Source organism: Metopolophium dirhodum, chromosome 1, assembly GCF_019925205.1.
Source record: "Metopolophium dirhodum isolate CAU chromosome 1, ASM1992520v1, whole genome shotgun sequence".
Lineage (NCBI taxonomy): Eukaryota > Metazoa > Arthropoda > Insecta > Hemiptera > Aphididae > Metopolophium > Metopolophium dirhodum.
Genome location: NC_083560.1, coordinates 136,512,944 through 136,528,988, shown reverse-complemented (window position 1 = coordinate 136,528,988; position 16,045 = coordinate 136,512,944). Strand labels below are relative to the sequence as shown.

Below are 16,045 nucleotides of genomic sequence, written 5' to 3'. Positions count from 1 at the left end.
TCTGGGATTACGTCTGCTTGTACATTTCTAATGTTTTTATTTAACGGTACGAGTACAGAATTTTCCGTAAAAATTTCATATGACAATGAGGTGGTCAACCTACCCACGCCCGAGATCTCCACGGTATAGCTTTGCAGAGGTTCTGAACAGGTAATCGTACACGTGTGTGGTTGTGCATAGTACAACCAAGAATTGGTTTTTGGCAATCGATTCCAAATGGGTGTGTCTAATGTAACAAATTTAATTTTACAATTTCCTAATGTATTTTGCGAGTTAGCCAACCGTGAAATTTCACACAAACTAGATCCCGTTCGGTGGTGTATTGGTTGATCACCCTTACAAAGAGTGTATAATTCTAGCCTAATACATAGTTCCTATTGACTTAATTCTAATACAAAAAAATGTTCATTATTATTACTTAAAGCAAGGTAGTCGACTTCAGGGTCAATTAAAATTACTGTATCTTTGTCGTATGGAATGGGCAGAGAAACGGGGTGATACATGGTATATTCTTTGTTACTTACAAGAGGAATAGCTATGGAAAATACTGAATGATCGCCTCTATGGAAAATTGCTATTTCCGAGATTCGAATAAGCTCTGTTAGAGATTCGGTGTTTACTACTAACGGGAGGGTGGTTCCTACTGGAAAATTAATTTTTATTTCCCTTAATTCTGTAAGTAGTTTGCTCGAAGTGAATACACTGGTGTGGATCTTGCCATCCAGGGCAGAGTTAACTATGGACATTAGATTTTGGGTTTCGTAGGCATATTGATTTAATATAACCTCAAACAGGAACGATTGTTCCAGTAACCTTGACCTGAATTCTACCTTATTGAGCTTCTGGATGATCTGCTTAGCTTGTTCTTGTAAAAACTCACAGTTTTCCTCGAGTTTCTGCTGGTGTTTAGACAATTGCTTCATTTGATTTTCTGTTTCCACCTGAACGATTCTAGTCCTCTCCGGAATTAAGTTTAAATCCTTGATTTTGCTCTCGCTTAATGCCAAGATTTTATCGAAAATAAACTCCGTATCGGTCTTTGAATATATACCATATAGAAAATTCGTCATGCGTTGAATTTTGCTGCCTAATCCTCGACGCGTTCTTCCCCCTTCTGAAGAATTGTAGCCAATTGATACCATCATGTTGCGATGATTGGCCTCAATTTCATACATGTAAGGTAACGTTGCACGGGCAAACGTCTGAACGAACTGATCGCAGGTGGGCGATAACTCTAAGAACCGCTCTGTCACCTGCTTACAGACCTCCACGGCATTTTCATACCTTGACTTTATTACCGAAAATTTAGAAGTTGGAGTTGCTAGGTCAATATAAGCTACTAGATCCCAACTGAGGCGAGTCACTTTTACTGGACCATGGTGTTTGAAATATAACCCCTGATGGTCTGGAAACGACGTGATGTTGTAAACCTTATTGACTGCCTCTAATTGCCGTTCCGGTTTGTATCCCATTTGCCCAGTGCTAAGCACACTGAATTGAATGACAGTTCTTCAACGATATTTGTTATTGTTAATAGAAAATTTCTCTTCCCCTCAGAGGTTTATGTACAGCATTGCATTTCTTACATCTAAGTTAGTTTTAGAATTGTTAACTTAATATTTAATTTTATCGCTTATTTACAATGATCAGTCCACAAAAAGACGGATAAGATTTTTGTGTACTGTAACCTCCTTCTATCCTTTTGCAATGTTACATTTTCATTTGCCTTAAGCTCGATCACCTCATAAGGTCCCAACCATTTAGGACTAAGTTTCCCTTTTCGAGCGTTGTCTTTGAGGAGTACACGATCTCCCACTTGAATGATGATCTGATTCTGATTTTGATCGTAAGCCTCTTTCGTCTTCTGTTTGTGTTCCAACAGACGATCCCAGGCTATTTGATGGGCCACTTGGAGTTTCTGCTTCAATTCTACATGGAAATCTTCATAATTGTACCGAGGTTCTGGTAGTTTTGTGAACGAGTTTGGCATTGTCACAGTGCGACCATACAATAGTTCATAGGGTTGTTTTCCTGTGGAACGATGTTCTGAGGAATTGAATACGAACATGGCATATGTAATGCACGTATCCCAATTCGTTTGATCTTTGTCAACGAAATGCCGCAGATATTCCCCTAGCGTTATATGGCTTCTTTCCAGAGCTCCATTAGCTTGCGGATGGTAGGGGGATGTATTGCATTTTTTTATCTTCAGCAGTTTGCATGTCTCGGCTAAGATCTTGCTTAAAAACTCTGTGCCTTGATCACTAACCAGCATGTTTGGTATTCCATGGAGGCATACACAAGAGGTCACGAAATTATACGTCACAGTGTTGGCTTCATGATTTTCCATTGGACTGGCCATGGAGAATTTCGTGAGGTCACACTGCATTGTTAAGATGTAGGCATTATTGCTATGTGTTCTCGGTAAGGGCCCGACCACGTCGATAAATACCTTCTCGAAAGGTTCGGTGGCCGTGGTACTTATGACCATTGGTTGCCTGACGTTCTTGTTACACGTTTTGTTTATCTGGCATGATGGACATATGGACACATATTCCTTCACATTATCTGCCAATCCTTCCCAGTTAAATTGTGTTTGAATGCGCTTTAGGGTTTGGTTTATACCGCGGTGTCCTCCTAAGAGGCTGGAATGATGATCTGCGATGATATCTAGTTTTTCCGCATGTGTCAACTCTGTTAGAGAATAAACATGGATTTTAATATCTGTTTCCTTAAATACAAACCGGATCATGGTCCGAATGGTAGACCAATCAAGTTGGTTTAGTCCACTGCCAAGACGGGGCATCGCATGTTTGTCGATATTGAGCTCGATGCACCCCGATTTGAGGCTCTGTAAAGTCAGGAACATATCCTCCAAAGATGGTTTTTGCCAATATTTTGGTTTCGTTATCATATACAGAATGTACAGATTTTCTTGACGAATGTACAACACTTCATGATTTAGATGGTCTGTGTGAATTACCTAAGATATGTCCGCTATACAATCTTCCTTATTTACACTGTCTTCCGATTTCGAACATAAATGTGTGCTCGCCCCTTCAAAAATGTTATATTGTACACTTTCTAGCTGAGGTGATGTGAATTCAACGGAATCACTTGATTGATTTATCACTGACACTAATATTTGGCCATTTTCCACCGTATTGAGGGCATTTCCTAACAGGATACTACCCTCACCAATGTCTTGCACGTGAATTATTAAGGCTGTGCCGTCTTCCTTGTCCGTTAAGATAGGTATAAGTGTTTCCGATCTCGGCTGGATAGTCAAGATTATTGAGGAAACCGCGTACTCTAGAGGTTCTGGATTTGCTAGATTTTCTGGATTTTCTGGATCTTCTGTTGATAAACTGGAGTTTCTGAAATTGATATTGATGCCATTGTCCTTGAAAAATGGCGCGCCTAAAATTCCCGATTCCGTAATTTGAAAGTTGTCGTGAACCACTTGAAATTCGGCATCTGTCTGCGTTGTCCCAAGCTGAACTTTTAAAGTAACCGATCCTATAGTGAGTACTGGTTGCGAATTGATACCTTTTAGCTCATAGATTATTTTCTCGTTTACCAATACCTCTTTTCTTAATTCCGAAATTTTGATTATATTTACATCGCTTCCTGTGTCCACTATTACTCTTCCTTCCTCTTGGACACGCTGTACAATTTTGAGTGAAGTTGAGTTATTTACGAGTTTTGCCAAGAAGTGCAGGGTCGTTGCAAACTTATGACAGCGCTCTGAATCTGCTGAACCGAACGTGCGCTGACTGGGTTCGGCTCTTCCCCGTTTTTTGTACTCTGATTCTCCGTTGTAACGATTATCGTAATCGACATCGTACATTACTCCCTACGTTGAGCACGGCTAATATGCTGAGTGTTGTAATGACAAATGTGTATATATGTATGAAAGATATATATTATGCTGACGCGATGTTTAGCTCACATCGTATAAATAACCGACCTGGACGCCTGGCGGGAGTTAGTTATGATAGAGTCTACGGTGAGGGAGTCGATAGAATAGGCTCGGGGTTGATAGTTGGATGATCAAGAATGAAGAGTCATAGTCGGTGGTCGATAGAGGAACTCGAGGACTGACAACGACCTGAAGAGGACCTGCGGACGACCAGCTCAACCCACATTTGGACATCGGCACCCACGACACACCATGGCCCGATCGGTAGCCCGGAGTTATAATTTATAAGTATACTTTCAATGTTGTAACTTGTAGTAAATAATAATACATTACGTGGAGTACTTGCTTCACATAAGGTAACCCTGATCCCTAGTAATAATATCACACACCGAGGTCGAGTCTCCGAGACCTCGTTAATATAAACAGAACGACACCGGAACGGGTAAGAGCCCAGGTGAAGAAGAGACGTTACACCGTCGTATCTCCCTTTGTGCCCTGTTCCTTTTTTCCGTTAACATACATTCTTTTCCGACACTCTTCAAGTTCGTGTCCTTCCTTCTTGCAATACCTGCATATCATTACCGTTTTTACGGAGGTTTTTGAGTTCGACTGTCCACTTAGCTGGCTGGCTTTAAATTTTGCTTGGTCCCCTTGTGATGCTCTGCAGTCCCTGACGAAATGATTCGTCCTGCCACACTTGAAACAGCCCTTATTTGAGTTATTGTTTCTACTGTGGTTTCCTTGTTTAGACGTTCCGAGATTAGATTTCCCTGACTGCGGTTGCTGACTTCTGGTAGTCGTCTGCAGACTGAATAATTGTGTCTCCTTTGTCAAGTTTTCTTCTGTTTCCTCTTCCAACGCAAAGGCTAACGCGTCACTTAACTTCTTCGGACCTCGAGCCTTTAATAGTAGCCGATAAGATTCTGGTAACCCACTTATAATGGCGTTGAGTACCTGATTGTGTAATAGCCTGTCAATATCCGTTCCATTCGAATATTCTCCTGCCTCCATTGTTGCATCGATCAAGTCATGCAATAATTGTTCCATTTTATCATAGTATTCTTGCACTCCTTAATCAGGGATCTTCCTACACGTGAGTAATTTCATTTGTAGTTGCGGTACTAGCTTTTTCGTTTCTGATATTTCCACAATATTTTTCCGGAACTCCTTGTTTGTCGTTATATCCTTGTACCTTTACGACCGCAATGCTCTTCCTGTTAGCTTTACTATTAATCCTTGCACTAGAAGGTCCACCTGTTCCGGATCGACGATCCTGACTGCAAAATCACATGCCCTTAAGAAATGGTATGCCTGGTCGGGATTTGTTCCATCAAAGTTCGGTACTACTCGCATCGCTGCTTCCATGCTTACTCCGGATTTGGGTCCTTCCATAGAATTAGAGGTATCGTTGTTCATAATTTCTATCTGTTGCTCTGACGGTTTTTGCCTTTTTGTACTTCCTGAATATTTTTGATGCTCTAAATTTGGTTGAGTTTCTGTGTGTTCCGTGTGCTCCTTGTCTTCTCGATGCTTTGGATGTTCTGGACTTTTGACTTTTTGATATTCTTGATGCTCCGAACTTTTGACTTTTTGATGTTCTTGATGCTCTGAACTTTTGATTTTCGGTTGCTCTGGATACTCAGAACTTTTGATTTTCGTTTGCTCTGGTTGCTCTGAACTTTTGATTTCCAGTTGCTCTGGATGCTCTGAACTTTTGATTTTCGGTTGCTCTGGATGCTCTGAACTTTTGATTTCCGGTTGCTCTGGATACTCTGAACTTTTGACTTTTTGATGCTTTGGATTTTCGGTACTGGTTTGAAGCTCTGACGTTCTGCCCGACGTTTGACTACGCAAAAAGTACCTAGCTTCACCTAAAAGTTCGTCTGTTCGTCCTAAGGTGTCTCTTGCCCTGCCTAATACACTATTCGGCTCATACAAGTCCCCACTTGAGGGATCACTACTGGAGCTATCAAAATCAATTAAATCTGTGTTAATATTATTGTCCGACCCTGATTTCGACATACATATATATAATAAAATGAAACTTACAAAATTGTGCCTAATAAATATTGTTGCATATTATTGAATTGTAGTCGACTGTTGTTGTTTACTCTGTATTGTCGGGATTTTGAACGCCTCCCTCTGGGTCTGGGTCGAAATCCCGACAATTATAATCCCGACATGTAAAATCCCGACATACCAAATCCCGACAAATCACAATACCGACAGTTTAAAATCCCGACAAGTCACAGTACCGACTGTTTAAAATCCCGACAAATCATAATACCGACGGTTTAAAATCCCGACCAAACATATTTACATAATATTATCATGTTCATTATTCAACAATTTCATTTAAAAACTCAAACAATACATTACACTACAATCGCAATTTAACGGCACGGTAATATCGATAAGGAATGTTGACACCCATAAACGTCTTTAACGTATATAATGTCAAATACCCACGAATAATATTTTTAAATTTTAACAAATTAACTAAAATCATTATAAATTCACAAAAACTGTTACGAATATAGGTGTTGTGTGTATTTTGTTTAAAGAGCAAAAATATAGATTTTTACGAGAAATAGCCAGTGGTAATGTGTCATTGAGGTGTACCAAAAAAAAAAAATGTTATGTATCATAATTTATGATTTATTAATATTAATATAATATAGTATACATATAATATCATTTTTATAAGATATATCAATTTTGAAAAACTACTTATATAAAATATTTATTTTGGCGCAAATGATATGTCATTTTCGTACCTTTGGCGCTTATGTCATATAACCAATTTATTAATTTGTCTTTCCGGTTAATGAAATAATAACTTACCTGTGCAGGCCATTAGTTTTCTTTTTTCGCAGCACCAATAATATATGTCCTCTCGATTCTTGTCTTTTGTCATTAAATATCCCTTGACACATATTTTGGCATTTCCTTTTTGAGATGGGATAATTTGACATATTTCACTCATAATTAAAAAACTCCTAACTTATATTTAAAACAAAGGTACTATACAATTAACACGCAAAAATACGTTTGTTCAGTTGAAATGTTCGATCGTTCACTGAGACTTGGGACAAGTAATTGAGCGTTTTAGATAATATAGGTACTAAATTAAACTTTTATAAGATAAGATAAAATTATTTTATTTTGTCGATATTTTGAACTGTCGGTATTTTGAACTGTCGGTATTTTAGACTGTCGGGATTTTGGTTTCGGGTTTTTGACCATTCGGGATTATCATTGTCGGGATTTTGAACGCCTCCCGTTTACTCTCGATAACGCTTCTGTAGATAGCGGCACGATGTTGTTGATACTCTGACCCACTGACACGGTGGCGTTGACCTTGCCCTACTCCTGCGGCGGCGTCGCGTACTGCTCCTCGACGATGACACTGTTCAACACGGCGGCGGCGACGACGACGACGACGACGACGAAGGCGATGACAACCGACCCCTCCCTCCTCGCTCGTGTGTACGGGACGCTGACCCACAGCGTATGAACGATTTGCCTTGGCGGCTACGGTGACGCGTATGAATATTATATATGACGCACAACAACGAAACTGCCAGCAGCGCATATCGAACGAATTAACACTATTTCTTAGATCGTATTTTATATGATCGGGTTGCCTCGACGGCGGCTGCGGAACGATGATGTCAGCACGCCCGTCCGGTAATAAATTGTATAGATGTATATAGTATACACCGGCGTATATACATATATATTATATCCGACCGGCCGAATGTATAATGTAATACGCCGTTACGACACTGACGACGGCGGTGCGTAATTTTCCGATCTACACTATATTTTTTTTTAAATATGTATACTATATATATATACCTTTAGACACTCGAGTCTCCGATTATTGAACGTGATTGCCTTATCTTCCTGTACTGATTTTCCGTATTGATTTTCTGACACCAAGCCGGTTGAAACCAAACGGCGGTGGTCCACGTAGGTTCTTTAGTGATCTCCAAAATTGCACTGTCACAAAATAAATTATGACAATTTTTCCCTTTTAGAGATCCCACCGCTGCCACCAATGAAGTGTGATCCACCGTCGAATGACGTTAAACCGTAGGTATTGGTGTTAAATAAGTAACACGTAGATTACGTATACTAAGATTACCAATTTATTAAATCAGACACTTGTTGTAATAATGTATATAATGCTTTTATAAGTTGATATTAATACTAAATATTTCAATTGAACACAAAAGAATTAATGTATATATAATTTATGTAATGAATCTATATAAATACTGACACTGAGAGAGGTTCTGGTTAAAACTATATGAGGCTCTGTAATAAACTATAAAAGATGCTCTGACCAGTAACACGGGTGTTACTCACTCTTTCGACCTTACACGACTGCCGTCCGCCAGGCGAGGCCCACCGCAACGGTCCGTCCAGGCCTCTAAGAATGTGCTAACCCAGCCCTTTCGGTCACGTAGACCATCGTGAGAACCGAATCGGTCACACACTCGTCTTATCCTGAGTTAACACATTTATCCCTATATATGTATTACATACATATATATACATAATATATATGTATGTATGTATGTATATATTATATACATACATACATACATACATACATACATGCATACATACATACGCGTGCATACATATACAACAATAGTAATAACGGCGCTGTCCGCTTTCCATCTTCGCCGCGGCACTTGACGCAAACGAAATACGGCCACAGACGGTCAATGAATTTAGAGGGGAACGCGATCAAGTCTTTGACGGGGAGATCCGATGTCTTCAAAAGGGGTAAAACTCGAATTTTGAAAAAAACCGTAACATTTTCGTTAAATACGAATAATATGATAAGGCGGAAGTTATAGCAAAGGAAAATAACGAAAAAAAAAAAGGTGAAAAAAGAATTCCGAATAACACAGCCACCGCAAATTAACAACAATCCCTGCGGTCGGCATCAAAACCCCGTCCCCGGGTCATCCGCACCAACGCCTTGCCTACTTACCTACCTACTGAGTTGAAAACTGGCGTCGAATCTATGACTCTTAAGCTGTTTCCCCGGCGAATTACGAACGCGGTTTCGACGTCCACACAGGGCGTCGTAAAGGGCGACGCGACCGCGTTGCCGCGTCGGTAAGCAGATGACGTGCTCCGCCGTCGACGAACGTCGAAACGGCGGGATTTGCGAAAAAAATCGAACCTTCCGACATACGCAGGGCCAGATTAAGGGGGGGTCTGGACCCCGGGCCTCCACAAAATGAGGGTCCCCACTTTGACGCGGTCCCGCGTAGTAGCTGTTTGAATTCAAATAGCCTTTTACGCGGAAAGCCGCGCTTCGCTTCTCAAACAAACCGCCAATCGACGACGGACGACGCCAGCGCGCGACACCCGTGCTGTGAACCGTCGGCCGGCCGTTGGGTGAACCGGATTGAAAAGTCACTAGTTTATCATCGACGACCCGCACGAGACGGACACCGACACGTCCCCGGCCAATCGTCTTTTCTCTTATTTTTTTTTTTGTTTGTTTTGGACTCGCGTTAAAACGGTTACCGACCGGGCAAATGCCGTAACAATAAAGTTAACCATCGCAGTGCAAAAGTTGTGTTTTTTTGTTTTTTTTTTTTCTGTTGTCGTATAACTTTTGGTTACCTCAACCTCACCTCACCCACGCGGCCCCCATTAGGTCTGCAACAACTTAATGGGACTTTTTTGCGCCCAAGTTTAACACACACACAATATAATGTTTGCAAAATAAATTTAAATCACAAATTGAATAATATTGTTCAATCATATTTTATATAGTGTAAGAGTTTGGTAGATTTTACCCTACCAAAAACTACCCACGACCAAAGGGTGTTCCCCTTTGGTCGTGACCTGTGAGCCGCGCCGCGTCAGACCCGAGGGTCAAGTCGGTGGAGCTCACAGGCTTTATTACACGCATGGGCTAATGAAAGCTCAAGATTTATGGGGGAAATAAGTTAAAATAAAATAAATAATACGAATGCTTTTTTACGGGTAATCAGGTGAGTGTATTGTACACAAATAAAATAGTTATTAATTTATAAGGTGGCGCACGGCATATACAATTTAAATAAATATAATATAAGAACGAAACATGGGGACATTTTTCCCGGCCCACAGGAGGCTACACACCGTATCAATCACGGTGTGACCTCACGGGGTTACCGGGAAAATGTACAGGTGGTTCGTTTAAACCGGGGAAAAATTACAGAGGGGCCCGCGTCTTGCGACGCCTAATATCGTGCTTTTCAGGGGGGGACATGGGAAAGACATAATTACGATATCGACGGTGCTGGTGTGGTCTGAATAAGATGGTGCTGATGTGGGTTGACTTCGCCCCATCGGGCCCATGGAGGTCGGCTTAGCCCATCATGGCTGGTATGGACCTCGTTGGAAAGAAAGATCGAAAAACTGCCGGCCGTGTCGTGGGTGACGTGAACAATCGTCGCGCGATCACGAGGTCTGTGATAGCGGTGAGACTGGAGCGATTTTGACACATTTTTCTATTAAGAAAAGGCACGTCCGACGTGTTGGCCGTTATCAAAAGTAGTAAGTGGTCGGTGGCCAAGCAGTCAGGCCGTTGCTGAACTTGGTGTTGGGTCTTGATGGAGTGGGGCAGGTCAGTGTCGTAAGTTTGCGGGAATTCATACATTAATTGGGATATAGGGACAGTATTGCCTGCGGGCCGTGCTGGCGGACGCGACGAAAGCGCCGGCGGGCAACCGCGACACTTTGACGATGGACACTGCATGGTAAAGGGGGGATCGGGGAACAACTATTACATAACACTGCGGTCATTAGTGCACTAGCGCGCGATATCTAGTTTTATTACCCATGGTGGGAAGAATAAAGGTGCGTTGACTTGTCAACAACGTATACTAACGTATATACCGTATGCTCGGGGATATTATAATTTATTAAGGAGGCTAAAAATTCCGTTACGTTACATAACCCCCCCCACCCAACAAGTTGTTAAGGTTATTACCTAAGTTAGAACCGAAAACCACTTGTTGTAGAGAAAGAGGAACTGAATTTTAGGGGACCATAGACATACAATTTGGGGGAATACAATATTTTAACTGGGGACAGCATCATAATAGTTTAAGGTAATAATAATAAAGTTTGGTTTGCAACCATAAATGGGTAATAATGTTGGGCTAGGGAGTATTGGTGGTAAGGGTACTAACATCACAATAATAATATGAATAAGATATACCACACCTTAGTGTAAGGTACACAGGGAAAATTATAATAAAACCTACGCATCTACCACTATAATCCTAACGGGGAACAATATAATACCGAGAGACCTAAATGGGGAAAAGGGGGAAGGGACTCTGGACAGCAGTGGCCTACGAGGGCACTGGTGAACAGGCTACGACCGCATTATGGGAACGTAATGTGGAAGGGGCAAGACAAATAAAATAAACATAAAACTATTGTGTACAGGCAAGATAACACGGACCTTGCACTCCGTGGATGTCTCTGGACATTTTACTTTTACACACATGGCAAGCCATGGTGGGACCTAACATTATTAAGGGGGGGGGGGCTATCAAGAATGTTCCTGCATGTTGTGGCGAAAGAGCGGTCAAGAGGCGGGGTCTGGTGGCTCCTTTACCCCCTTGCGGGAAGTCACCCTCCAGATCATCGGGCCACGGGCCAATAGTGGTAAGCGTGGTCCGGGGCCTCATACTCCGTGCACAGGGACAACTGGGTTTTACGCTAGCTGTGTGTGAATGGGCATGAGACTACCCGCAAAGCCCTGATTGGCAACCACACGATGCCGACCAAGCCCGGACACTCACTGGGACGGAGCGTCACCACAACACCGGTTAAGTTAAAAAGAAGAGTGTCCCACACTCTTTGCCGGTCAGAGTGTAGTATCAGTACACTCTGCACGACGGGGACCCTACCGAGCTGGGGGGACAACAAATTCGAAAGAAGGTATATGAGAGACAGAAAAAAGGCGGGGTAGTATAGTGATTTATGGGGGGAAGGGGGGGGGGGAGAACGCGGAAAGTTACGAATTAAATGATCCGGATCTACGAATGTTGTTCGTACAACTGTGGTGCACAGTTGTGCTGAGCTGAAGCTCGCGCACGGTGGTGACTCCGTGTTAGGCAGAGTACACCACATGCGAACCCCCATTTTCATGGAGTCCCTGGGAAAATTCCCCTGGTATGTATACTAATTGTGTTGATTTTGAATCGAAAGAAAAGAAAAAGGTATTAATTGATTGAATTGTTAAGCTGACATTGATTTACTGTATATTTAAATGGAGAACTGAGATTTTGATTAGAATTTATAATTAATTAATTGTTTGTGTGTGTAAAAAGAAACGAGTTGGAGAAATAATTTTTATGAGTGATCACACTTGAGGATGTTACCCGGGAGGTGGTACATAAGGTTTAATGTGGACTATGTTGTGGGTACCTTTGGGTGTACCATCATCAGGGTGTACAAGTTCGTATGCGTTAATAGTTTTAATACTTTTAATTTTGAAAGGGCCATTGTAGAGGAGAAAGAATTTGGATATTTTTTTGTCTAATTGATTACTGAGCATATGGGTGCGGACTAGTACGAGATCGCCTACTTTAAAGTGAGTGGGGTTTAATTTTGACATTTGAATTTTCTTACGGGATTCTGCTTTTGTGAGTTGAATTTCTTGGGCGAGTATTAATTGTCTATTGTATTCGAAAGGGGGGTTGCTATGGGGGAATTGTATAAACTGTATTAGTGGATTATGTTTTTAATTTTTCAGGAAAAGTGTAGAGGGAGTTTGGTGGGTGGACTCATGGCGTACGTTGTTGAGTGTCCATTCGATATATGGTACATACTGGGGCCACGTTGAGTGTTTTTGGTGACAGTGTGTCCGGAACATCCTACCTAGCTCTCTCATGACTTTTTCTGCGGGGTTGGACTGTGGATGGTAAATACTGGTGTGGGAAATTTGAATATTGAATTTTTTAAGGGAGGTTTGCCAATACTTGCTGATAAACTGTCGACCGTGGTCGGACACAATATTTTGTTGAACTCCAAATTTCGGGAAATAATCAGTGGTTAATTTTTTGATACAGATTTTAGCATTGGCTCGCCGGAGAGGGTATAGCTTAATGAAACGGGAAAAATTATCTACAATTACAAAGATATAGGAAAATTGAAACATACCTACGGGGAGAGGGTCATAGAAGTCAACTAACAATTTTTCAAGGGGTTTTTGTGAGAGAAAGGGTTGAATAGGACCAGCAATACGGGTAGTCTTCGGTTTGCACTTCTGACATAACTCGCATGCTTGTACTATAAAACGGACGGTTTTATAGAATGAGGGGAAGTAACATATGTTTCGGAGAGCGTGAGCAGTTTTAAGGGGACCAGTGTGAGCATAATAATCATGGAATAATAGAATAATTGGGGTTACCAGGTGGGAGGGCAGAAATAAAGACCAATGAGTGTCGTACTTGAATTTGCGGATAAATAATATGTCGTTTTTTATGGTATAATATTGATGCCATACTGGTGGGGGATCTAATTTGATTGAGGAAATAATTTTTGATAATTTAGGGTCTTTTTGTTGTTTGAATGAGAGAATTTGAAAGAGAGGGATACTGTCGGGGGGAATGGGAGGTGGTAGAGTATAGTGAAGAATAATAGGGGAGTCTTTAGGGGGTTGGTCATCTAGACCTAGGGAGTGTCGAGAGAGGGTGTCGATAGGGTTGTCTTTACCGGGGCAATGATGGATTTGGAGATCGAATTCCTGTAGGGCAAGAGTCCAGCGGGTTAAACGATTATTTTTTAGTTTACAAGATAATAGAAATGTTAAGGCCTTATGGTCGGTAAATACTTTAATAGGATACCCTAGAATATAAATTTTAAATTTTTGGCAGGCGAAGAAGCATTTAAAGTTTCAGCAATTTTTTTAGCAGATGAAACAGCGCAAATATATCCTGTATTTCGATAAGAAATAATATAATTTAAACAACCTTTAACAATTGAAGTGGCTGTGATTATGTCCATAGTGATTCCTTGCATTGATTTACTAGCTACATTGATTTGAAACAGTAAATCGTACCAAACAACAAGTGAGATAAGAAATTCAAATTCACATAGGTTATCGGCTAAACATTGAGCTTCATGACGAAGACCTGCGTCAGAATTTGGTGAATCAGAAATTTCTATTAACGCATTAACTATGTTATTTGTTTCATAACGCATTGCTTTAACGGCACTTACGCGGCTTTCCCAACGAGTTGTACATACTTGCTTAACAGTACAACCTGATATATGCCTTTTAAGAATCTCCCAACGGTTCACAGAAGCCGAAAATAATACATATACCCGTTTAATTAATCCAAATAAAGAAATTGATTCTTTAGAAGACGATGCAGCATCGGCAACAACTAAATTCAAAGAGTGACAACTGCATGGAATATAAAATGCTCTTGGGTTTATATTTAATAATCTTGCCTGAACTCCTTGATTTTTTTCTTTCATGTTGGCCCCATTATCATATCCTTGTCCTCTGCAGTTGGTAAATTCAATATTGTTATCCTTGAGTGTTTGCAACATAAGCTGTGAAAGACCTAATCTGGTAGAATCAGTAGCAGTTTTAAAACCAATGAAATGTTCTTTTATAATTATGCTATTTCCAACTTTCTCGACAAAACGAACAGTGAATGACATTTGTTCTGATTTACTTATATCTGGTGTACAATCTGTAATAATTGAATAATATTTTGCATCATGAAGATTAGCTATAATAGTATCACGAACATTATTAGCCATTAAGTTTATTAATTGATCTTGAATTTCATGACTGCAGTTATGTTTTCTATTCGATTTTTTAGATATGTGACGTAAATGTTCTGCCATTACATCATCGTACTTACCAAGAAGTTGAACTAAGCCTAAAAAATTTCCATTATTTGGTTGAAATAATTCATCAGATGTACCTCTAAACGCCATATTGTGTTGAGCGAGGTACAAAATTATACTTATTAACCGATCAAAAACTTTTGTCCAGCGAAGACTTTCCTGTTCATATATATGTTGATTTTGAGCATCTATACAAGCATTTTTTTTTAGACGGGTTTCAGATTCAATCCATATGCTAGTAGCAATAAAATGATGTGTAGATTTTTCATGATCACTTAATATAGACCCTATATGCTTCCAATCATTACAACCCCTGTGTTCTAACGATGTTCCACTATCTGGCTTGAATAGTTTGCAGCAAAAACAATATACTTAATCAGAAGTTTTTGAATAAATTAACCATCGTCTTTTAATTTTTTCACAATTTTCACAACTACGATATACATGAAAATTAGAAAAATGCCTTTTATGCTCATCTAGCGGATAAGATATATTTTCAAATATTTTTTTTGGACCAATCATTACTATTCTATCTATAATATTACGTTTCATATTTATTGCTAATGGCCACTCGGCTGGATTTTCCAAATAACTGACATCACAAACAGTACTTTCATTTAGAACATCTAAGTCGTCGTCAAATCTGAGTGTATCATATTGTGTTTGAATTTCATTTTTTTCTATGTCTAAACTAGGTTTTTGTTTATAGGTACCACTATCCATTAATTCGGAATCAAAAGTTTCATTCGATTTTTCAAAAGATTCTATTGATTTGTTATCAATAGGTTTAAAGAACTTTTCCATACTATTTTGTTCCTTTTTTTTAGCAGCGATTTCCTCTGCCTTTCGTTTTCTATTCTGTGCTCCCGAAAGCTTTTTTCCCATTTTAATTAAATATTCTGTAATATTATATGAAAACTGAAAAGTTAACAATAAAAATATATAATTTAACTCAATTCGAATTAATTAACTCCCGGAGTTAAATGCATGTAAACGATTGTTAATTCAGTTTAATACCAATTAGGTTTACCTACCTAAAACGGTTTAGTTGATTCACATTTGAAATGCGCATTGGAAATAACTACGGGAGTACAAAATGCATGTAAACGTAGTGCGAGCGTTTTAACTTTTAAAACAGTTTACATTTTTTAAACCATTTTAACGCCATCGTATAAACATTATAAACGTAGTAAATATTGTATTACCAGCGAATAGCGATAG

General features: G+C 40.0%; 1 protein-coding gene across 1 annotated transcript; it reads right to left on the bottom strand.

Moving 5' to 3' along the window:
- Positions 1–13,807: 13,807 nt before the first annotated feature.
- LOC132932578 (zinc finger MYM-type protein 1-like) lies at positions 13,808–15,709 on the bottom strand. The gene is made up of 2 exons (XM_060998957.1): positions 15,269–15,709; positions 13,808–15,166 (listed from the first exon to the last, which is right to left on the bottom strand). The coding sequence occupies exons 1-2, from the start codon at positions 15,707–15,709 to the stop codon at positions 13,808–13,810; spliced, it is 1,800 nt and encodes a 599-aa protein (XP_060854940.1).
- Positions 15,710–16,045: the final 336 nt, after the last annotated feature.

What these genes read in the sequence shown, in the direction of transcription:
- LOC132932578 (XM_060998957.1), bottom strand. Translation starts at nt 15,709, where the DNA reads ATGGGAAAAAAGCTTTCGGGAGCACAGAATAGAAAACGAAAGGCAGAG. An exon ending in GGCATTTTTCTAATTTTCAT is followed by an intron (nt 15,167 to 15,268) that starts GTATATCGTAGT and finishes AAACTATTCAAG; the next exon opens with CCAGATAGTGGAACATCGTT.